This window comes from Myripristis murdjan, chromosome 11 (genome assembly GCF_902150065.1).
Source record: "Myripristis murdjan chromosome 11, fMyrMur1.1, whole genome shotgun sequence".
Lineage (NCBI taxonomy): Eukaryota > Metazoa > Chordata > Actinopteri > Holocentriformes > Holocentridae > Myripristis > Myripristis murdjan.
The window spans coordinates 24199856-24224598 of NC_043990.1; the positions used below are offsets into that span (position 1 = coordinate 24199856).

General features: G+C 44.0%; 1 protein-coding gene and 2 long non-coding RNA genes across 3 annotated transcripts; 2 read left to right on the plus strand and 1 right to left on the minus strand.

Moving 5' to 3' along the window:
• The first annotated feature begins 8523 nt into the window (after positions 1-8523).
• LOC115367263 (uncharacterized) lies at positions 8524-9151 on the plus strand. The gene is made up of 2 exons (XR_003928899.1): positions 8524-8658; positions 8706-9151. It is a non-coding gene; the product is annotated as an uncharacterized LOC115367263 (long non-coding RNA).
• Positions 9152-9314: 163 nt separating this feature from the next.
• ube2ql1 (ubiquitin conjugating enzyme E2 QL1) lies at positions 9315-22514 on the minus strand. The gene is made up of 3 exons (XM_030062933.1): positions 22313-22514; positions 20606-21578; positions 9315-12425 (listed from the first exon to the last, which is right to left on the minus strand). The coding sequence occupies exons 2-3, from the start codon at positions 21362-21364 to the stop codon at positions 12294-12296; spliced, it is 891 nt and encodes a 296-aa protein (XP_029918793.1). The 5' UTR covers positions 21365-21578; positions 22313-22514; the 3' UTR covers positions 9315-12293.
• Positions 20882-24654, plus strand: LOC115367264 (uncharacterized). The gene is made up of 2 exons (XR_003928900.1): positions 20882-20995; positions 23466-24654. It is a non-coding gene; the product is annotated as an uncharacterized LOC115367264 (long non-coding RNA).
• The last annotated feature ends 89 nt before the right edge of the window (positions 24655-24743 follow it).

Consider the following 24743-nt stretch of genomic DNA (forward strand, 5'->3'; position numbering starts at 1 on the left):
ATGCACATAGACACACATAGTACACACACACACACACAAGACAGGGAGAGAGGCCAATTAATCCACACCTAAAAAGCTGTCTGGCGTCACACAGAGCTGGCTTCTCCTGAAAGCACTGGAAAAGTGTCTAAAAATACATTTTTCCCACATGCACTGTGCCATATAAAATATTTATAGTGAGCCCCAGTCTGTCAAAGACGCTGCTTAGAGAGAGAGAGAGAGGGAGGGAGAGAGAGAGAGAAAGAGAGAGAGAGAGAGAGAGAGAGAGAGAGAGAGAGAGAGAGATGGGCTGCCATAGCCTGCTCCCTCCAGCTCAGCGCCAGAGCTTACATAACAGCACACTGCAGTTTGAAAGAGAACAGGAGCTTCACACTCCCTATCTGTATTTAACACACACACACACGCACACACACACGGACATGAACACATCCACACACTCATATACAGTGAGAGGGACAGATAGGAAGAGAGCCAGCATCGACTGTATGATGCGTTCTTTCTCCAGGAGTCTATATTTATCAGCCCTTTTTACACTTTTACAACTATCAGCGACTACACACGTCCCCGATTTTGCCAAGTTTTTGAATTACTGAGGTGCAGCATAGTAGGCCAAAAGTACCAGTAAAGAGAGATGCATTAAAGAAATGTAATTGAATTTGGACAGCATCAGTACTGTTGATAATTAGGCTGACTAATGGAGGGCTTTTCATGTGACTGGATAGCCTGTTAGAATGAGCTTTTTTCTTTTGCAAAACAGAGAGAAACAGATACAGAGTAACAGGTGGTGATTAAGTAACAACAGCTGGTGAACATGGATAATGCAGAAATCTGTACCAACTGATGTCGGGGGTGTGCATGGTGGTGATGAAGAGATGGATGGGACACTTACAGAGAAACAAATGTACAGTGTAGCTGCCTGGTCGAGAAAGTGAAGTGGGTGTGGTGGATGGGTGCTTTTAGCTGGCTTATGGGAGATATTATCACGTATGTGGCTAATGTTGTAGATGCAGAAGTTAATGCCATTTAAAGCTTGTGTAGGTAACTTTGTATAACGGGCAGAATTGCATGGAAAATTTGAACCCACCCCTCCCACATGAGGCTCCAATCCCTCCTACGATTCTACAATCTTCAATCTTCATGCATGCTTGTGTTTGTGGCTCTGACCGATGGGACTGCCCATTGGTCTGAAGGCCCCATTATTCCAAAAACTCAATGGTCTGAAAAATGTCCACTTCTTAAAGTTGGTTAAGTTTCTGCAGGGGTTTCCTTGGGTTAAGGTTAGGGTAAACAGGGGTGGATGCATTTCTCAGCAGGACAGCAAAACTCGGCATAACACAGACAGTCACTGAGCTCCAACAGCTCCACAGTGTGTATTTTTGTAATAGTAATGGGTGTTTGTTTTCGGGATAACGGCCCGTCACACTAATGGGCTTTCAGTCCAATGGGACATTTTTTGGACTATTGGGGTTTAAGTATAATTGGCCGTCAGACCAATGGCATGGCACCACTCTGATGCTGATGCAATGGGGGAATTGCATTTAGTGAGCTGGCTCCCTTCTCCTCTGTTCTGCGGCAACAGCAAGCGAAGCCAAAGTATCACAGTTATTGTAGGGCATGCACAGCAATAAGGCTAATTTCTGCTCAACATTAAATATGGATACAGATAGACCCTTTATTCAGAGAGCCTTTTGTCCGTACTCTGCATTCATTTCATCTGTACTTGTGCACGGTCTCAGAGAGCCCACGGATGAGGAGAAAATGGAGCAGCACCGCCAGAAATTGTGGGGACACTGTAGCCAATAGTTCAGGCGAGACCAGTTTATGAGCCAGTCATGAAGAAGAAATTAGTCTCATTGGTAATATCACAGATGAGTTCTCCGTCCTCCTGTCGTGGTGTGTTTAATGACCTCACAGGCCACCGCCGTCTACCACGCCGCCTCCGCCTCTGCCTCTCTGTAGCAGCTCCATTATTTCAACCTCCTCCACCGCCACCGTGTTGTCAGAAAATGTTGACTCTGAGCTGCTCTCGTGGATCTACTGCTTAACATCTACGCCAATGTAAAAGACGCATGGATGCATGTGGGCAGTGGTGGTTACGTCGTTGGAAATGGACATATTTTCATATATAAGGGACACATTTTCATATATAAGGGAAGCATAAATGAGCCCTTAGTACACGAAGCATGTTTGCAATGGCACAACTGCACTAAGCCACCTCGTTGGTTAGTGTCTTCATTTGCAACAAATGCATACACAACGACATAGAGCCTTTCATAAATCACCAAGCATGAATTTATTCAACCAAATAACATGATTAACCACTCTTCATTAACTACTATGCATTTCATGGACTCAAATCAAAGTGAAAATTGAAGATATACTGCGGTCTCGGTGCAACATCAGTTTTAACCCAATTTACCATACAATGATATCATTTTTTGGAACTTTGGTGCTTATTTGGTTTATTTATTGTCTTGCTTGAAATTCAATAAAAATAGCTTGATGACCAGTTAGTAGTTGACGGGCTGCTTAGCTAATAAGCAACAGCAGCCATGTGAGCTGAGTCCTGGTTGAGTTAGCTCCTCTTGTAATTACTACAGACACATTCTGGCTGGAGGAGTTTCTGGCTCCATTGTGGCATAAAAATGTTGAGCTGCGGCCACCAGCGACTTGGCAACTATCACCCAGAGTATCTGCCATCCATTTATCAAAACATACTGAGCAAGCCCTGCTTTTGCGACTATTGAGACTCCTTAATGTCAGTTGTGAGTCACATGCACACGCTCTCCGTCCCTCACACGTAAACGCATGCATGCTCATGTGTCCAAATCCCCACACACACGTGCCCGCAGCCCACACTATCCATACATCTGTGTATCAAGAGGGAAAACAAATTCATTATTTAACACCATGTTTCCAAGCCGTAAGGCAGTATGTTGGGCACCGATGCATTATGTATGCGGGCTATAGCCTGAAATCGCATCTCTATTCCACTTTCAAAAATCTGGGATCTTCCAGCGTTCCACTTTCGTGCACAGCAGGCCTCAGGAATCTTCATCTCATTGCTGTAGCGACGCCATCATCTACAATTTCTTTTTCAAATTATTTCTTTTGAAGATAAATGTTTTTTCAGCTCCTACTCAGGCTGAAAGCTCTGCATTACGCTTCTCAAGATAGGATCATTATATATAGTCCCGTGGGAAATGGCATGATCAACAGATAATATATCATCCATAATCCATATCATCAATGCAAAAGCAGCCAGAGCAGTTTACGTGTTATTGAAGAAGGCGATATGCATTGCAGAGTGACTTATGTATGGAGATGGAGGGGGATCAATAATTCAACAGTGGCTTTTTAATGGTTTTCCCCCAGAGATTTCTGGGCCACTGGTTTTTCTTCTGAGACCCTTTTACTGTCTCTTACTGCCTCCAGTGATCCTCTTGACATTAACTCATTCACCTATAGAAGCTTTTCTGAGTGTGTGAGAGGGTGACTTGTGTGCGAGCACGCGCCCGAGAGTGTGTGTGTGTCTGTGTGTGAGCGTCCTTGGCTCAGCTCGGGCCGAGGCTGGGCTCCTATTGAGCATTCTGGGAAATCTCCTCGGCTGTGTGGGTCTGCGAGGATGGAGCCAACAAAACGGGAGACTCACAAATCACATTTTGTCTAATGAAGCTAATACAATTCAGATGGAGAGGAGAAGTGAACTCTCCTCTCTGCGCCGCACGACCTTATCTCGCTATCTGGTTTCCTCGCTCTTGGTCTTCATCAAAATCCTCCTGTGTAGTTGACTGTGCTTTCCTCAGAGAGGGCATTCCTGTATTCCAGTAATGCCTCCAATAATGACATGTAGGACACTTAAACATGTAGAAATCTCCATCTTAGCAAGTCATTTAGTCTCACATTCAATGTTAAAAATCTGTTTTTTTTTTTCTTAAAGGATAAATCAGCCAGTGGGATGAGACAATCCCACTTACTTCTGATGCTAATCCACTTGAATTTTCTTAAATCAAGTGTCATTTTCTTGATCATTCTGTCTTGTTTCAACATATTTGTACTTGTTCCTAGAAGAAAGAAACCCTAAAACAAATGAAACTTCACTGGAAACAAGTGGGGCCATCTCATCCCACTGACCCGTTGTTTTAATTTAAGAAAAGCCAGATTTTATCACTGAATATGAGACTAACTCAGATGGAGATTTTTGTGTAGCTGGGTAATAAAAGCAGGTAAATTGCTCCAATTTATCATTATAAGTCAAACTGCCATTGTAAATAAAATGAATCATAATTAAATAAAAACATTTATTTAAGTGGTCTGATGCTATTGATGATGATAAATATTCTGAATTTCATGTAGTTTTATGTCAGCCCTCAAAAGATGGGAAGATTACTCTGCAAATAAAAAGGGGGATTTGGTTTAGGTGGCTTTACCCTCCACTGTAAACATAATTCCTGAATAAAATACCCCAAATATGACATGGGCCAAATAATACAGCCTATCAGTGCTTTCTCATTCCCATTAAAGTCTCATTTCGAGTAAGCATACCCTCATGGCAACAGGTGACATATGCCGGCATCAGGCGAGTTGCCGTGCCACCGCTTCATCCCAGCAGGCGTGCTTTCACAAATCAGGTAAACCGCTTACTCACAGGGTTCGTCAGCTGGAATAAAAACTATAACCTGAATACATGAGTGCAGTCACGGTCACCGTCTTCCTTGTTTTCTCTCCCTGCCTCCTGTTTTCTCGCTCCCCCCACCCCCCACCCCCGAGCGTCGCCGAGGTTGTTTTGGATGTGTTTGTGTCAAGGTAACCTTCAGGGGATTGAATCGTGTCGTCTCACAATTGAATAATGAATGTATTTTGTCTATGGAGCGGGAGAGAGCACACAAACACGTACGCAAACGCACGCACTCAGGCCCGCACGCGCACACATCGACAAAGAATTTGCTTTGCTGCATGCTCGCCGTGTTGACTAGTCAGGAAATTAAGCTCATTTGCTTACCCCGCGCTGTCCTCAGAGCATGCAGCACGGTGTCATCAATATCTCCCTGACTCTCTCTGATCCATCCAGCGCTCTGTGTCTCTGCCTCCCTAATGAACGGTGGGGAAACGTCAACTAGACAAAAACAAGGGTGCTCGGGGATCAATTAATTGGGATATGCCTGTAATGATGATCGCAAATTGTGAGTGTGTGCGCGTGAGGGTGTGTCTGGGTGCACTTTTTTCTTTCTTTTTTTTTTTTTTTTGTTGCAAATTTGCATAGTTCAGCACACTCATGTGTGGATGGTCATCGAAGCCGCTGTGCTGTCGTTGCTGTCAGCGCCTGCAGAGTAGGTGCTGACTGAGGTTGAACCTTGACCTTAGACTGTGCATCCATCCCACTAAGTTTGAAAAGTACGAAAAGTTTTCAAGGCATATCATGTTTTTTTTTTTTGTTTTTGTTTTTTAAGTATGCACTCAGTGTGTATGAGTTTTTGTTGTTTGGTTTTGTTTTAGTTTTTAATTGAAACAATTGACTTTAAAATTCTTGGCTTCCCCACCTAACATTCAGACCTTGGTTTAGAAATCAAGGACGTTTGAGTTCAGTGCTTCAAACAACGTCTTCTTCAGGGACTATTTCCTGGCAGAGACATGGGCTATATTCTGTTGTGCCGGTTTTCAATTCAAGTGCAACAGGAAGTAATTGTGCATTCATGTGCTGCTGATAGATCGGAAAAACAAATTCCTTACTTAGTTAGCTGGGCTATCATATGATTCTTAAAGCAAGAGCAAGCCAAATCCGTGCCACCCTTCCCACAACGCTCATGTTTGCTTGTCATTTGTCTTCTGGGTTTGATTTTCCAATCAAACAGTGTGCGAATGCAACGCAGGTTTGCCAGCCAGCTTTGAAGTCCTTGATGTCGTCGCTTCCCACCAGCATTGGAATGCATCAGAGGACCTCCAGCCTTTGCGGTGCTTTGCAAGCATCAAAGTGAATTACCTTGCAATGATAAAGTAACTCTGACAAAAACAAAGCTAGGCGGGATGTTCACTGTGATGGATTAGCTATCTCCAATAAGATTCACGTCTCTGCATGTTGATGAATGGCTGCCTGGAGGGTGTGAAAAATGCAGTCACCTAAAACGGTATGATTTGAAAATGGCCAGATGGGCCATAACGTACAAAAACACGAGGATCGTGCTTTGAGCTTTAATAATGTTGGATAATGGCAACTGAAGATTTGAATGGAATGTTTGAATGTTTGAATGTGAGTAACCCTGTGAGCGCCTTTTTTCACAGGTGACTTGTTAAAATATCGATGTTTACCCTATCAATCCATCTTCAAACTTGTTTTCCTTGAAACAACTCTGCAAATACAGAGAAATAATTCTACGTATTCCCAACCACACTGGGTCAGTAGTTATCTTAAATTAAGTGTAATTATCTCCAAATAAGTTGGATCACTCCGGCAAGGCCGTGCCCTGGAATCCTGCAGCCCCATGAAAAGATCCGTGACTAGGCTCCTTAAAACATGCTGTGGTGATTACATTCATATTTTGAGAGATCAAGATGCTTGTTGTTGATGCTGTGCTAACTGAGCGGCTCGGCTTCGCTTCTTATTAAGCAGGAAAAAGGTCTGCACATATTGTCCTGCATTCTTGTTAGAATCCCACTTCAACAGCAAACTGTGGTGGAAACGATGGAAGCAAACTGCTGGGTCGTACAGCTGACCGTCACTAAACTCCATCAGAAGCATCTCTGGGCATTTCCGGATAAAGGCATGTCATGTTTTACTTTCACTCCAAGTTGCAAGTTGGGAGGCCACGTGATTGTGCACTGTATTGTGGGTAATGGTCCCCAGGATTTATGACACGCTCTGTTTATTTACATTAATTTAGCTCTTTAGTTTAGCTTCAGGGATTTTTATCTCTTGTTCTCTGGTGTGTTTTTTTTTTTTCTAACAAAGCCCACAGAGACTTATCTGTGCAAGAGTTACATTTGTTTAATTGTGTTTTTATTGTTTTATCTTGATCTTGAACATTTTGAACTTGAACAGCTGACCTGTGGCTCTGTGGCACGCTTGAGGAGAAAACAGGACCAGAACTGAAATGTCAAAACATTGTTTCGGGGCTTTGTTATGTCATATAAATAAAATGATTCAGAAAACATTATTGCACATAATTTATTATGCAAAATGTGTTCAGAATGTCTAACTCTAGCAACACCTCTCTGTTAGCTCGGCACTGATAAATCACGCTGTCAGCGATCAGCTGCCCGTGTCGGTCGTGACTGCGGTTATGGTCGCTGATAACAGCGAGCTTTGCCATCTCACTGTGGTTTCCAGTTAGATGAATGCTACCACAGCGTCTAGTGCCTACTTGGTTACCTGTTACTTGATCTCCATCACAGCTTAGGTGACACAAAAACCACAATACCTTGCATTTCTAATGTGGGCTCATGATCCTGTTCCCTATTCTTTCTTTCTTTTGGTCAAAATCTACCAAAAAAAAAAGTTTTATCTGCACAGTCCAATCACAAACGAAAGCAATATGACTGATTTGAGAACAGCTAAGGGGCATTGTTAGGCATTACACAGAGCAGAATTGTAATTGAGTGAACTGTAAACACAGTTAGTACTGAGTGTAGCCATCACAGATTCATGAACTATGGTGTTTTGTTTTGTTTTGTTTCAAATGACACACAACACATGGAGACACCTGACTCTCTAGACTTTGTGCGCAGGCTCCAGTGTGACTTCGGGCCCCCTGAATCATTCCCATGTTAAACCACTTTCAGACGGCCTGTAGAATCAAGATGTCCCTTAAGTTCAAACTGACTGCAATAGGTTGATTTGCTGTCAGTGGAGTGGCACAGTTTTCACATTTGTTTGGAGAAAAATAAGATTCACTTGTAGACTAAATGAGCTGGAGGTGGACACTTCCTGCCGTGGAAAACGCATGACATTCTCCAGCTGCCTTTTGAATGGACGATGCGCGGATCAAAGACCATAAATTATCTGATCATGCTATTTCTGGATATTATTCGCAGCGTGCCTCTGTTTAACCTTGAAGACACAACCGCCTCACTGTTCCAGTGCGTTCGGTCCAAGCTCCTCCGCAGTCGCTCACCATGACCCCTGCCTTCTCTTAACACACACACACACACACACACACACACAGCGGATGGCAGCGGCGCCCGTGTCAGATTAGGGAGACTGCTCCGCGCACAACAAGGGAACACGGCGTTCCCATCGAGCTGCAGGAACGTCTGATAAAAGCTCAGGAGCAGGGGAGGGAGGATTACAGACTGTCCTGAGAGCGTTTGAAGCGTTTCGTCGAGCATGACTGCAGGAAACGAAAGTAGGACAATGCAGGGGCCATGGAGAGGACACAGCAGCCTGGAGCGGGTTGTTAACATGTGTAAGTGCAGAGGCGAAGACCGCCGGGAACCAGGAGAGCAGGTGTGCCGCTGACTTCCACAAAAAAAAAAAAAAAAAAAAAAAAAAAAGAGAAACAAATCACAAGTCCAATCGGCAGAGTTTGAATAAGCTGTAACTTTTATTGCACATTCCTGTTTGGTCTTGCAACGACCTTTCACCTTTTGAACTTTACGACCTCGGTCTCGACCAAACACTCAAGTCAGGGGTGGGACGAAGTCACCCGGAGGTGCTGATCGCAGGTCAGATGTGCACATTCCCTCACAACTGTGATCAGAATTATCGGGAGGTCTTACTGACCCTAGATCAGCGCTCGGGCGGCCACTTCAGTCCGGTTCTTTGTGTTGACTGCATTACCCATAAGCCAAATCACTGTCTAGACCAGGACCGATGGGGAAGGGACAGCGGTGACATCACGGAGGGGACTAGGAAGTATTTTCGGGAGCTCGGGGGAATTCACTAAATTCCGCTGCGATGCGCTCCACGGCAGCTCCCAATGAAGGAAATACTCCCTTGATAATCTTGAGGCTTTGCAACACTCGGTCCTTCTTTTGTCCCTGAAATCCCCCCCAAAATAAACACACCTTCCCCCCATCACACAAAGGCTATCATTCTTGGTAAGGATTTTTTTTTTTTTTTTTTCTTCTCGTTTTCTTGTGACAATACCTGCGACATGCTTCAAATCTTCATTTTGGCAAACCACAAATAAATTAAAACACAAACATTCATATAACACAATGTGACATTTTTCTTTTTTTTTTTTTTTAGGACGCTTCGAAAGAAAAAAAAAATATACATACAGAACCCAAAAAAAGAAAAAAAAAAACAAAAAAAAACAAAAAAAAAGAACAAGAGAAGAGAAGCATTTGCTGTTTTGTTTTTCCCCATATTTTTTTTTCTTGCTTTTCTTAAAAAAAAGGTATAGCTAGCTACCAATCACATATCACATGCAGATATAATACAACATAATCAGTTCACCCAGTTAGTGTCTGCAAACTACCGATCTAAACTATATCACAAAATTATTCTCTTGAAACCGGCAAACACTCAAGTTTTGAGATATTTTGTCTTAATAATGAATTCATTTTACAGTTTTCTCCGCGCACAAGCCAAGAGAACACTATACGATCAGACCCTGAAATGACTAGCCAAATTGAAAGAGGACTAACACGCTTTCCACTTCGTACATGATCACATACCAGATGGTGTGTGTTGTTGCTGCTGTTGTTGTTGTTTTTTTTTTCTTTTTTTTAATTTTTTTTCATCTCGGGAGTGTAACGCACATATTTGAACACACTCACGCACACGTGCACTCACACACACACAGACGGGATGTTCGTGATCGTCCGCAAAACGCCGGCCCGGACGCGGCGCACCGGCGGGGCGGCTCGGCCTCGGCCTCGGCTCGGCGGTTCGGCGTCCCGCTCCTGGATTACTGGCACTGAGCTGCCTCTATCCCTACAACCCCACCCCTCCCTCCCACACACACACACACACACACACCCTACTGACGGGGTAGGAAGAGGGGAAATGACAAATGTCAGAGCCGAGCGGGAGGTTTGACATCCTCCATCCCTCTCCCCTCGCTGCTCTTCTGTAATGACGCTCGGCTGAAATGTCAGACCAATTAGCAGCTTTCCCTCTGACATTTAACTGGCAGATAGCAAAACAAACACACGAGGAGCACGCCGGACGGACAGATCGTCTGCAGCTTCTAGGGGCCCCGATCGATCGAGGCTGATGTTTGTGTTCCTACACACACACGCGCCGAGGCCGGCCTTCGACGGAATAATAGATATTTACGGCGTCCTTTTGAGGGCGCGAAGTCGCCGAAGAACGGGTGTGCGTCTGCTTAAACAGCAATCACAGCGGTCGCGGCGAATGCTATCTGTCTTCTGCGAGCCGCCTGACATTTTCGAGGAGCCGTCGGCGGCCGTCAAAGCGCCTAACTCCCCTCTTCCTGCCTCCACCTCTCCTTCTTCTCTCCTCCGTTATCGCCATCCTTCTCCCACTCGGTTACATCAATCGTGAAGGTGCCGAGGCAAAACCCTGCTCTATCCACAGCTCTCGCCTCTGTCCGTCTTCATTTCGGGGCGTTACCGGCACTGTCGAGGCCCGCAGGTGAGCACGCAAGTGTGTGTATGTGTGCGCGTGTGTGTGTGTGTTTGGAGCATCGATAAACGTCCAAAGCATCTCATCTGTTTCTATCATCCATTAGTTCTTAAATGGTTCTGAGACAGAGAGAGAGATGGTCGCTCACCAACACACACATACACACACACACACACACATATATAATAATAATAATAATGATGACATGTACAGTGCAACAATAATCTATCAAAAAACAGCACTCCCTTTAGGCCGTATCCTCATTCACAGTAAATCATGTTTTCCTCTGTTTAAAGGGTCGTCTCCCTCACTCTCGTACACACACACACACACACACGCGCACATAAACGCTCAGTCAACACCACGTGGACACACATACACACTGAGGCCTGGCCATCAGCTGTACCATCTGGTATCTAAATCATGGGTATTACAAGTGTTCTTCCTCTCCTACACACACACCCTAATATGAGAGGAGAGAGAGAGAGAAAGCGAGAGAGGTGACTGCCTGTCATTCTATTTATCATACATAGTCTCTGCATGAAGCCACGTGGGACTCGTTTTTTTCTTCTTCTTCTTTTTTTTTTTTTTTCTCCATTTGAAATCAATATCCATCTACGCAACAGTGAGCTCTAAATTTAGCCACGAGAGAGACGGAGAGAAAAAAAAAATAACAGAGAGAGAGAGAGAGAGAGAGAGAGATAGAGAGAAATAACGTGAGCGAGCGAGCTAGAGAAAGAGTGAGAGATTGAGAGAGAGAGAGAGAGAGAGAGAGAGAGAGCACAGCTCCACGTAAATTACAATCTTTATGTTGCATTGAACTGTGAACAACGGCACAGTCGAAAAAAAAGAAAGGGGGAACGAAAGAGTGAGTGAGCGAGTCGAAACGCCAGAGCGCTGCCCGTCTATTAAACATTAACAGCTTCATTTATATGCAAATGACCCGACAGCCAGGGAGACGATGGGAAGTAATGCCAGTTCAGTGCGGTGTCGTCAGCATATACGGAGAGAGAGAGGGAGGGAAGGAGGGAGGGAGGGGAGGAGACGGGGGGGTGGGAGGAGAGGACGGGATGGAGAGGAAGGACAACGGGGCAATGAGTCTCCTTCATTCAGTAGTCTTCCACATGGGTGGCAACGTCCACGCCGTCCCGTCTTTGTCCCATCGCACGTGCACGGGTGTGCGCCGGAAAAAGAAGAAAAAAAAAAATAAATAAATAAACCCCAATCCACCGCACACACTGCGATGCACGTGCACACACACACGAGCACGCGCACACTCCCCGGCAGATGTCCAAGAGAGTGAGTCACTCCTCCTTTCACACGCACACACACACACACACACACACACACACAGACACACCTCCCTCTCAGGTCTCCCCCGACCGAGAGAGAGCATCTCTTAGCGGCGGGAGAGATGTGAAGCGAGGGAGGAGGAGGAGGAGGGGGCGGGGTGGTGGGGGGGTACGAGAGAGAAAGTGTTGCGTCTTGGAGGACGAGTGACGATGGCGACCGGGTCTCCGCTCTCTTGAGAGTTTCGGTGGAGATGAGAAACAAACGCCCCCCTTCCCCTCCCCCCCCAAAAAATGGGAAAAAAAACAACCAAAAAAAAAGGTCTTGAGTGAAACAAGAAAAAAAAAAAAAAAAAAAAAAAAAGGTGACGTCGAGAGATCGTTGAGTTAGCGTGGTGTGTCGTTTCGCGTGTCGGGGGGGCTAGCGGGGGGTTGCTCCGGCTAGCGCGGGGGACGGCGTGTCGGCGGACGGGCCCTCAGCCGTCGGACACGGGAGGGGACACCCAGCCGTACTTCTCGTGGGTCTTCACCAGGGACTTGAAGGTGGCCTCGGCTTCCTTGCGGCTGAAAGCCTTCTTGGACTTCCCCGCTTTCCTGCAGATGCGGCCCTGAGAGAGACGGAGAGACAGGAGGAGAGGCGGAGGAGTGTAAGGTTACTACCTCTGAGGTTACAGGGAAACACAAAATCAATACAGGCCATAACTTTACAGCACTTGACCGGGGCTTCTGCTCCTTTTAGATACTTTGTTTGCTGTGTGTCCGTCTGCTGCTGTGCTTGAAATTTACTGGACTTCCATGGCCAGGGAACAACTTACTTAGTTGTTCCCTGGCCATGGTGACCTGAAACCTGAGGCGGATCTACGGGTAGGCCCACCCAGATTGACAGCTTGCCCACCCTATCAGATTCAAGACCAAAAAATAACGAACTAAATAAATAAATGTTTTAATGTCCTTTTTCCAACGTGTATTTTATGCTCGTTTACAATCTCTCGGCTCGTTTACCGAGTTTTTTTTTTTCTTTCATCATATCATATTATAGCCTACATGTCTATCTAAAAAAATAAACAAAATGAAATAACAGGCCCATCCAGAATTTTTTAGGCCCACCCATTAGCCATGTTCTGTATCCGCCACTGCCTGAAACAGGTATTTCTACCATTAAATTATCTTTTTTTTTGTTTTTTTTTTTACCCTGACTATGCCCTACCTTAGTGAAAAAAATCATATAAAACATCTTTTTAATTTCTTAGTTGTGATTTAGGGCGATTTTAATTGTGATTTTCAAGTTTTCTCAAGCCTCAGTTTCCAACTTGAAGTCATAACAACATGCTCGCACCATTCATAGTTAAAATAATACATGCTTACACGGTTACACGATAGGCAGGGTTGGATTGTTGGTTAAAAAAGCAATACGTTTGAATTCATTTATCTTTAATATTCACGATTTCCAGATAATTCTATGTTATCAACATCACATACAGACAAACCTTCTACATTCCGAGTTGTAATTACCAGCTTGGATTTCTCTCCCGACTTGTAACTAGTGTTCAAGTCGGAAGATGGTAAATATCATATGACATGTACGTCATGTACCGTAACAGACTCAGAGACTTAATTTCAACTTTGCGTTGTTTGCATCATCACGGAGCCAATTCATCTTTACATTTTCATGATCGATTGAAATTTTTGGGTGTAACAAGTTGGAAAAACCTTTAGTTTTCTATGAGTTGAAACGGAGCCCTGTCATTATCATTATCAATTTTGCTTCCTGCGGCTACCTGAAGGACAAGGTTTATTCTGTGAAAATAACAAAATGGGTGCCATCTGCAGCATTAAATTATTGCTGATACAAAGTTCATTACTGACACAAAGAAACATAATGCTCCGTTTGCAACTCATGGAAGTTGGCGGTGGTCATGTTGAGCTCAGTTGGAGAAAGGCACTGAGTGATTTCTCTATAATTCAAGACTGTTCTGACAACACACTGAAAGGCATAAAGGGAAACACATGCAGATGGATGAAGGGAATGGCGAATGCGCGGCCGCGGGGGGAGATAATGGCCGTGCGAGCGCTCTGAATTCTGGGTGACCAACATGAGATCAATGTTTAAAGACAGGGAGAGGCCTTTTAAGATGTCACGTTCAATCAGATGTGAAAATGTATCTTCCAGCACACTGGGGCAGCAGGGAGACGAGTGGAGACTACAACCAATCGCCTTAGTAAATAATGCCAACACCGTACATATGACAGAAAATAAACACATGAGCATGTGACCCTCTTGTGATCGGTGTGAAAAGCATCTCGTCCGAGGCACTGTGACATCTGAGGGGAAGAGAAGAGATGTCTTCACCCGGCCTGAAAGCCTCTCTTCTTCACACACCGAGGCTAATAATAAACGTGGGATGGCGAGGGGGGGGGGGGGAAAAAAAAAATCGAGGAGAGAGGTGTGAGCACTGCCGGTGATGATAAAGCTGCTCGCCCTGCCATTGGCTGCGGCGCTGAGTCTTCCCTGAAGAAGCCCGTGTGGGAGGATGAATAGAAACAGAAACGACCGTGTTCGCATTGCCATCCGAACGCGGCCGTGACACGGAGCCGTGACAAACGCGTGATTCATGCCGGGGTGTCACTAGATCCCCGATCTGCGTGATTTCACGTTGAAAATCAGCTCGGAAAGCGGCGATCGGAGGCCGGCCGCTCACAAAGAGAAGGTCACGACGGGAAAAGTCACAGGAGCTGACTGTAAACAATCAGTAAATCCCTGTCCAGTGGTCACACTGAAGGGTAACACATGAAATGAAGTGCCTTTCTCATGTCTGCTTCACTGGGTTTGTTCTGTGTCAGACACTGCACCAAACCCCTGCCCCTACCAGGTTTTTCTTTCTTTCTTTTTTTTTTTTTTTTCTTGGCAGGGTAAAATTGCCTCTGAAGCGCGGCTTGGACTGTATGGCATTATGTCTCTCCACTGAAACCAATACTAATGAAATTCTTTCTTTGGGGGGAAAAGCTCCTCTAAACGCTGCAGTGAGTGCACTCCAGATAAATGCGCTCATATTGTTACACCGCAATAGTCAACACCTTAATCCTGCATTTGGCCCTTGGTTTCTGGTGATCAGGCGAAACAAGACTGAAAAAAAAAACAAAAAAACCCTGCAGGTTATCTTATTATAGAGGACCCAGGGGTGAGCCTGTGTTGTGCATTGCTGCTCTGTCCAATGCACAGAGCAGCAATGCCCATTTTCTTAGGTAATTTAATTTTGCACCGAGTCCTGTGAGGTCCTATTTTGTTCTTACGAGAAATGAAAAAGAAAAGTCTGATAATGGGGATGAGACCATTAGAATCACGCTGATTTGTTCTGGAAACAGAGTGATCTCACCCTCACTTGCTCGATTTAATGGCTTGCTCAACCGGGTATTTTTTAGACAGTAAATTGGACATTGTGTTACTATGCAGCACACACAAAAAAAATACCTCCATCTTAACAAGTCCTTTAGACTCATATTCAGTCCTACTTTTCTTAAAAGACGTGAAAAAACCTGCCAGTGTGAAAAACAAGATTTTAACACTGAATATGACACTATATGACTTGTTATGATGGATTTTTTTTTATTTTTTTGCCGACTTACTCCTGATTTGTCTATCATGAGGTAACAGCTCAGTTTATTCAGCGGTTTGGCCTCAAAGCAGGACAGAGGTGCAGTCTATGGCAAAAAAACAAACAAAACAAACAAACAAAAAAAAAAAAAAACAATATGATGTTATTTTTTGTAGTGCACTGCAGCATTTAGAGGAGCATCAACCCACCTGAAACAATCTCATTAGTACTGGTTTTAGTGGAGAGTCTTGGTGCCATCGTGTGTAAAGGCTGCTTCAGTGGCGATTTTTCATTTGAGAAAAAACAAAACAAAACTGGATTTTAGGATTCAGAGCAGATTGGATTTTTTTTTTCTTCTTTTTTTTTGCAGTGCATGCCTCTCAACTCAGCCAAGATTTTTTTTTTTTTTTTTAAACTCTAATTCTCTGCTCCCATGCCATCGTGCTATTTTGTGTCAAAAGTGATACTGGGGATAAAAGGAGATGAGGTGATAACATTGAATGATCTGGAGATTAGGGTTACAGTTTCCATTCCTGTAACAACATTGGCCTCATTTCACCGATACGGCTTAGCAGCACTCAGTTGGTCTCACTCTCCCTCTCTCTCGCTCTCTCTCTCTCTCACGCAGACACACATACACACACACTGAAGAACTTGTCCTGTTATCCCTTCATTTATATTCATCTTAAAGTCATTTGCTGCATCAAATGTCCATCTTAAGAGGTAATATCGTCCCATATTCAGTTTGGCAGACTTGTTTTTCTTAAAACAAGCGGAATATTGCTCCAATTTGAGTGAGATTATCCCATTTTTTTCCAGTGCAGTTTTTTATCTGTTTGAATAATTATTGAAATAGCAGTCTCAATATCATAAAAAAGGCAGAATAAGGCAGATAATTCCACTTATAAAACAAAAATGACTTGATTCTGTAGTTGATTTGCACTGAAAACAAGTCAAACTGTCCTCATAAGGTTTAAAGACTCACTGGCTGATTGAATGGCTCGTATGGCAGGGTTTCTTAGCACTGTTTTACGCTCCACATTGCATTCAGGTGCTCTCTTTCGTGTGTGCAAATGAACAGACCGTCACCCCTTTCCTCCACCAAACCCTGACCTCAAATGGAAACTGAACAGATAGTCTGACACCTAAGCCACTGAACCCTGCCCTGCTCCAGCCTGCGGTTAGAAGCCTGCTAAACAGATCTCACACGCACACACACACACACACACACGGCCGTCTTTGACAACAAACACCGACGATGTCCTGGCCTGCCTGACTGTCACACAGCGCTGGTGAGAAGATTGAATACGCTGTTCTTTTTAATCACTTGCAGCCTCCTTATCTATGCATATCTTCACATCCCGCCATATGGTTGCTGTCACCACCTCAAAATGGCTGCCGCTGCCTTGGATGGGCCTTGTTATGGCAATCAGCCATTGTTAAAGAGGTGCGATTACCACAGTGATCGATGGCAGGGAGGTACGTGGCCCTCAGTCGAACCTTGTACTGTGTTTAAAGGGATCACTGTACTTGTTTATACGCATTATAATGGCAATTTCTCACTGGTTTGTTCACTATGAGGTTGAACGTTGCACAGAAGACTGTGTGTGTGTGAAATGAAGTGGATTTGTGCACTCCAGCAGTGAAAACAGTGTTTGTGACAGTGATAGAGACGTGCTCAATAGGCAGAGATGGAGACAGGGAGAGAGACACACTCATGGATGGACAAAATGATGCACAAGCCCGGACAAAAGCCTGTGACTTCAGCATTAAAACGTTGAAACTGAGCATTAATTAACACCATTGTGCTCGCATCCGCGTACGAGAGCGGCTCGGTATCACACACCCAAGGAGGGATGGAGCGAGCGAGGGAGACGGATGGCGAAAATATGTGCCTGTGTGTTTGTGTGTAAGAGAGAGAAAGAGGGTGAGCAAACAAAAGAGGGTATGCGTGAGTGTGTGAGTGCGTGTGTGTGTGTGTGTGTGTGTGTTTGTGTGCTGTGGTGGAGCTAAGCGAGCGCCTGGGGCCTATACAGTGCCATGTCAGTGTTTATCTATTTCAGCTAAGCGTTCGCTTGTTGAGAGGGACACTCTCGTGTAAAGTAGCTGCTGGGTAATCGTGTGAATGGAGATCAGTCAATGGGCAGGGAAGGCCCCAGTGCATGTTGGGAAGCAGCTTTGGGGCCGGGGATTGCGTAAGGCAGACATGTGCTAAAGGGGTCAGGATAAACAAACAAGGATCGATGGCGCCGTCGTCATCAACCTCATCGTATCACACAGGAGAGCCTCATGGAAGTGAAGGCCACTAACACCAATGTCTTTTTTCTTTTGGTTTAACTTAATGCCAGTGTTTTAAATTACTCCTGGTTTAACACGGTAAAGTTTATCATTTGAACCTAATAAAAAAGTGAATGCTATGTAGTAGTATGTAATTACAGACAGGGAGTGTTGCAAAATGATTCAGGAAAATGTAAACAAGATGTGGCTGTATTAAATGAGCTATAACTCTAAATGACAGCGGTAGTGTCCTTTAATGGGATGTGAGTCTAACACTGCTGTGCAGACAACTGCACAGCAAATAGAGATCAATTAACCAACTGGGTCCATGCCACAGGGAACTTGAGCCAAAATCAAAAGTGAGAGGATGCTGAGTTTGTCCACAATGTGTAACTACGCCGTGTCTAAAATATCGGGCGGTGACATCTGTTCCTGCGACTCCCACTGCACCGTGAGGCCGAATTCACTGGGGGATGACACTCGAAAACTTTTTTAATGTCCCTCTGAAATGACTGTGCAAAGAGCAGAAGTTAAAAGTGTGTGGTGAGCTCCGGATGCTCCTGTTTAATGAGCCATCAGAACTTCTGCCGCTTAGAATCTGTGATAACACACAGACAAAGAGTGTCATCACGTCTAATGTAACTGTACTCTCATCCCAGCCCTTGTGATTGTAAGTGTCAGTGTGTGTGTGTGTGTGTGTGTGTGTGTGTGTGTGTGTGTGTGCGTATGTGCGAGCTCCCTCACATTATGCAGGCGAAGACACAGGTCTGTTGACTTTCAGCTCACCACTTTGTCACCGCATGTATCCTCTCCTTCTAAAAATAGTGGGAGCTTCGAAACAAGCCACATCAGTCCTGTCACAGGGAACCGGCGCCCAAGGACAAATAAATATATTCTGTATATATATAAATATATATATAGACCTGTGTGCTCCGTCATTTCATGATGCATGACAGATGAGTAAATCACCCAGGAAACCAGGACCACTTGCAAGCGCCTAAGTCTACACACACACACACACACACACACACACACACACACACACACACACACACACACACAGGCATAATTAATCAATATTGTTTCCATTAGCAAACTGGAGAAGGAAGACACTGCACCATAATTAGGCAGCACTGCAGAGCTGCTAGCTCATCTCCTCAAGCTGCAAATCAAGATGTACACACACACACACACACACACACACACACACACACACACACATGCACATTTTATGGCTGATTTGAGTGGGTGGCATCAAACTGTAAGCACATATTTATATATTTATATGTACCCTCTCCCTTAAAAAAAAAAAAAAAAAAAAAGGAAAACATGCTGAATTAGAGAACATGTGGGAACGAAGGACCTACTGGCCATGCTTGTTATTAGTTCAGAAAAAATAGTCCACCCCCTACCCCCTCCCACCAACACACATACACACACACACACACATGCTAAAAGACATGAATCCAGGGCCACTGTTTTTGCATGACCTATCTTAGTAACAGATGCATAATGACCCCAAATGACAGAGGAATAATGTTCAGTTATATCATCAATGATAAGATTAAAAAAAAAAAAAAAAAAAAAAAAAAAGCATGGCGGGGGAGCGGATGGGTTCAGTGACAGTTTACATAAGGTTTCCTGCCATTACACTGTCAAAGCACTGACGTCAAAGGACACGGGCTCAGCGCAAAGAACAGGAGCAGATGCTACTGATGAAACGCAATGAAACAGGAAACAAAACTGACTAAACACAACGACACTATTCTGAAAAACAGATCCTGGAAACAGAGAGAGAGAGAGAGAGAGAGAAAAAGATCTATCCAGAGTTAGAAACGATCACAGCCTGGAGTGAGTCTGGAAATTCAGCCTAAACCATCGGAATGGAGGGCTGCTGCTGCTGCTGCTGCAGTGCACGGTGAATGTGAAAAACAGATTTGACAGGATTACATAATGTAGTCAGCCCCAGTCACTGAGGACTGGCTGGTAGGTAGGCAACCTGCTGACTTCATCTATCCATCTGTCTGTGCAGCCCATCAGCAGGCTGTACACATGTTGAGCGACTGTTTTCTCTCCATTGTTCAAAACATGTCACCCGAGTTGAACGTGAAGCTGCATGATAGTCTACAGCGGGGACTTTGTCATGTACTGGTAGCCTTTGTTATCGGGCGATGCTGATTTATGGAGGCGATAAAAGGGGGATGCAAACGGGGACTGCGGAGGAGAGTTGGCATCAAGGAGATACCGAGCGTTGCATTGCATGAAATGGCCGCCGTAATGTCACATTAAGATTAATAATATCCAAGATCACGGTTGCCTAGCAGAGAGGATGAGGAAACCACGGGCCTCTTGTGCTACTGCACAACACAGATCTGGACAAACGATGTCTACATTGTTCTTCTTCAGTAGTGTAACAACTAGTTATTTTTCTTATAAAACGTGAAACATTCTCTTGGTGAGGGTAAGATAAACCCTCTCGCCTCCTACGCAGTTTTTCAGTAGATCTGTTCTTCTGAAATCAGAGAAAAAAAGACCGTATAAACTAAACTCTGTCAGTACTGAAAATAATGGATCAAGTCCATTTGCATTGGAAACAAGTGCAACCATCTCTACTCCACTGCCATTTGTTTCGATTTATGCCTGCATAGGCTATTAACCCAGAAGCCCTGTTAAGATGGGCTATATATATTTTTGCAGTGTATGCGTAAAAGCGGCTCGCGTTAATTACGCATGACGCACGGATGCTTAACGCTGTTGCTCACATCACAGCGCGTGTCATGGTTCAATATATAATTCACTAGAGGTGATTAACATGCTGTATGATTCATGCAGATGATACTCAATGTCAGGACACCTCCCTCCCACACACACACACACACAGATTCTCTCTCTCTCTTTCGCTCTGTTCCTCCCCTCACCTGTCCTTTTACTAGGCTTGCTGCAAACTGCCTCATGACCGCCTCCACCGTGTAGGCGCTTGACCATCCGCGGGGGGTCAACAGCTCCATGCAGATGGCCCCGCCGTCCAGCACGTAGCCGTTCTCCAACCGGGGCGTCAGGACGCGCATGAACGGCGGCGAGAAGGGGAAATTATCGGGGAAGGAGACGTTGAGCAGTATGAACTCGGTGCTCGTCTCCTTCATGTCCTGCCACAGCGCCGAGTCCTTGTCCACCTGGTGCAGCTTGACGTTCCAGTCGTACAGGTTGTCCTCGACCAGCTCCACCGTGATGAAGTTGTCCCCTAACCTCCGGATCTCCTGTAGCTCCTTCATCAGCCTCCGCGTCCGCACCTGGGTGCAGTGTTGCCGGTGAGGCGCCAGCGGTGTTATCGAGGAGGCACTGGTGGCTTTACCGCCGATCACGCCTCCTCCTCCGCCGCCCCCTGTCTGTTGCTGTTGCTGCTGCTGCTGCTGCTGCTGCTGCTGCTGCTTCTCCTTCGCATCCTTGCCCTGCTTATCCTTGCCGGACGGCTTGTCCTTGCCGTGCTGGTCCAGTTTTCTCGCTTTGATCTCCGGGGTGCTCAGGATGTTGGTTTCGTTGGTAGTCTGACAATGCTTGTTGGCGTTGTTTTTCTGGTTCCCTTTGGTTCCCTTTAACGAGCCCTGGTGGTGCTTGGGGTCCTCGGTGTCTCGGTCGTGCAGACGGATCAGACCGATCTTCCGCAGTAGGGTGGCCATAATTTTATAGATCTATATCTTTCCGCCGATCCCCCCACACAGGGGTGAGATTCACCCTTTCGAGCCGGTTCCAGAAAACGGAGACGACCTTTACTGATGTTAATTATTAACCTTGTTGTACCGCAATCCCCCTCCGTTCACTGCAGCCTCAGATGAACACAACCGGGGAGCCTGTGCTGTTTTTGCCTCAGTGCATCATCTCGACACGGTTCGACTGGAAAACAGAGAAAGAAAAAACAAGAACAACGATGAAACAACACATAGATACGTTGTGGAGATGAATATTCAGGGTGCCATTCCCAAACAACAGCCACATAAAATCATTTCGACGAAAACAGATCGATGGAATCCAGCCATTTTTCCCATAGATGACTGTGACTGCAGTTGTTCAATGGCATGACCGACTATTACGCAAAATCTTATAAAATATTTTAAACGGATCATATAACCTACATAATATGTATCACAGTAAAAACCGGTCAGTCCTAATGGAATGCAGAACAGCCTGTCATAGAGCTAGGGTATCATAGGAGGTAAAGAAAAATGTCATGAAGCATCATAACGCTGCTATAATCTCACTGCTGAGTATAATGTTCCAGAGACTCTGGAAGTCCCTATAGAAATATGATATGAATAACCTAATATAGAGGTACTAATAGATTGTAATGCCATACAGCATTGTAGGGAAATAAACTGACGACTCAGGACCACACATACATTATATAAATCTTTACATGAATATTAGAGGAATATATGGTAATGTCATTCGAAAAAACAAATACCACGAAACACGATAAGGTGACTATAAACTCATAACGCAGCCACAAAGACAATATAAATCCATATGTCTGTATTATAGGAATACCACAGACTATTTCTGTTGGAGGGAGCGCAAATCCATCCAGACATAAACCGCCAGCCCTGTTTCAGCCCACAGCCTGTGCCTACCGTAGACGGGTGGAACTCAGGGTGTCTCCGTTATCCGTCCCGTTCCGCAGAGCGGACACCGATCCCGCTGTGTGAGAGGGCAGGAGCGGCTCCAGCATCCAAACGAGCCGCTGTCCGTCCGTCTGCGCTGCACGGAGCACGGAGAGCAGAGCAGAGCCTTTGATGTGTGTGCAGCTGCGGCAGCTCCGGCTTTAATGTCGCCGAGGACGAACCAGCCCCCGGTAATCCTGTTCACCGGTGGAGCGCGCGGGCACCGCCGCGCCCTTCAAAATAAAAGCACCACGTCTATTTTACACAGAAATGCGGCAGCAAAGTGAAATAACACAACAATAAAATGAAATAAAACCAAAATAAATGAACTAAAAACAAATAAAATTAAGACTAGATTTTAAATGTGTCTAGAATATAAATGTAACGGATATAACGTATTGAGGTAGCCTATGAATATAAATAAATATAAACATAAATGAATATAATAAAATAAAATAGTAAACTAACAATAAAAACAATAAATTAAATAAAAATGACAAAAGAAAATAAATAAAAATAAAACTAGAATTTAAATATAACTAGACTATAAATGTAGCAAATTTAAATATATAGGCTAAATGAAATAATTAAATCAAATTAAATAAAAAACTTACAAATAAAAATGAAATAAAAAAGCAAAAATAAAACAAAACAATAACAAATAAAAATAAGAACCAAAATATAAATTCAACCAGAAATAAATTTATAAATATAAATGCAAAAAATACATTAAAATTTAAATTAAAATTAACCAATAACTATACGAATAAACAGGCCTAAAAGAAATTCGAATATGAACATAGCAAACTGGCTAAAAAGTGTAAGACAATCCCACTTATCCTCCTCCTCCTCCTCCTCCTCATCATCATTATTGTTGTTGATGTTTTGTTGTTGTTATTATTGTTATTATTAACGTGTCAAAAAGCTGAAGTGAAAATTAACCCAAAATTATCACAGCATCATAGCGACAGTTTAAATATAAAAAAGACTGGGTTACTTATGTCCCACAGATAAAGAGTATGGGTGGGTTATCCACTGAATGTAGGTGGGGTGACGCTCTGCTATTCCTATATGAACGTAAAGCCTCTGCTAAACACAGCTATTTTACACTTCTATTTTGAAGGCGCTCTCGGCGGAGTTCCGGTGTCCTTGTCTCCCTGTGTGCGGCTTGACGCTCCGGTGCCCACCTGAGCTGGCAGAGCAGAGGGCTGGTCCCAGGCCAGGACACAGGCTGGGAAATGCCAAGAGGAAGTCGGCTGGACTCGAAGGGCCGTTACGTGGCTTCATCACCTTCTTTTTTTAATCAGCCATACAGCCCAAGTCTATTATTACACTTAATAAGCCCTGCAGACAGTTACTTAAAAGCTTGTACTAAACAAAGTCCTCAGCCTTAATTTAGAAGTTAATAGGAAATTACAGGTGTTTTGCCCCCCCTTCCTTACTTCCTGTGAGGTAGTGGAAAATAAAAACGTGGTCCAAAATCTCCAGTTGGTTACAATTATAACAGTAGGCTACAACTAACATAATAAACTGACCCAATTAAAATGCTATGATCTGATTTTCAGGGTTGATTTCTGGGTGACCTTCATACAATAACCCTGTGATGGAAAATGAGAATGTATAGCTGCATTAATGATATGTTTTAGCTAAAAAGGTGAAGGTAAGGGTAAGGCATCTGCTATTTGATTTTATTCACATGCCATATACCTTTGCATGGTTTTCGTGAAGATCAGATATTAAAATTGAATTGAACTGAACACTAATCTATTCACTTTCTGGTTATAAATGTTTTATATGCATATTATAAAAGAGCTCTGCTTATTTCACATTGAGAGATTTTTGACTAAGTCTTCTAGCAGGGGTGCAGGGAAGGGGATCATGTAGGCTGCAGAAATCAGGCACCAAACAGTGGAGAAAACAAACAAATAAATGAATGAATATATGAAAATAAATAAATAAAGGCATACGTGTTTCTCTCAATGTATCCTGGAACTTAAATTAAAGTTCCATGTTAGTTCCATGTAAATTCATCAGCTGTAAACATTGTGCTAGTTCAGTTTTAACACATCAAGTAACGCTGCAGAAATTCCTTTTAGCTCTTGAATAATTTGTATAAGCAATTTTGTGAATGCTCTGTAATTATTTATTAATGCCTTAGTGCAGGTGTTTAGTAGACTACATGTCTTGAAATCCTGATTTCATCTTTATTTTGTAGGCTACACTATATTTTGTATAACACTTTGGCAACATTATTTCTGATTCTCAGTCATGCCAATAAAGTTTCTGTATTAAACTGAGATGAATGAAACTAAGCTGAACTGATTCGATAATATACATTTACAAAGTATACAGTACACATTATAAGATCATTTCACAATGCAGTGTTATTGTATACGGGTTA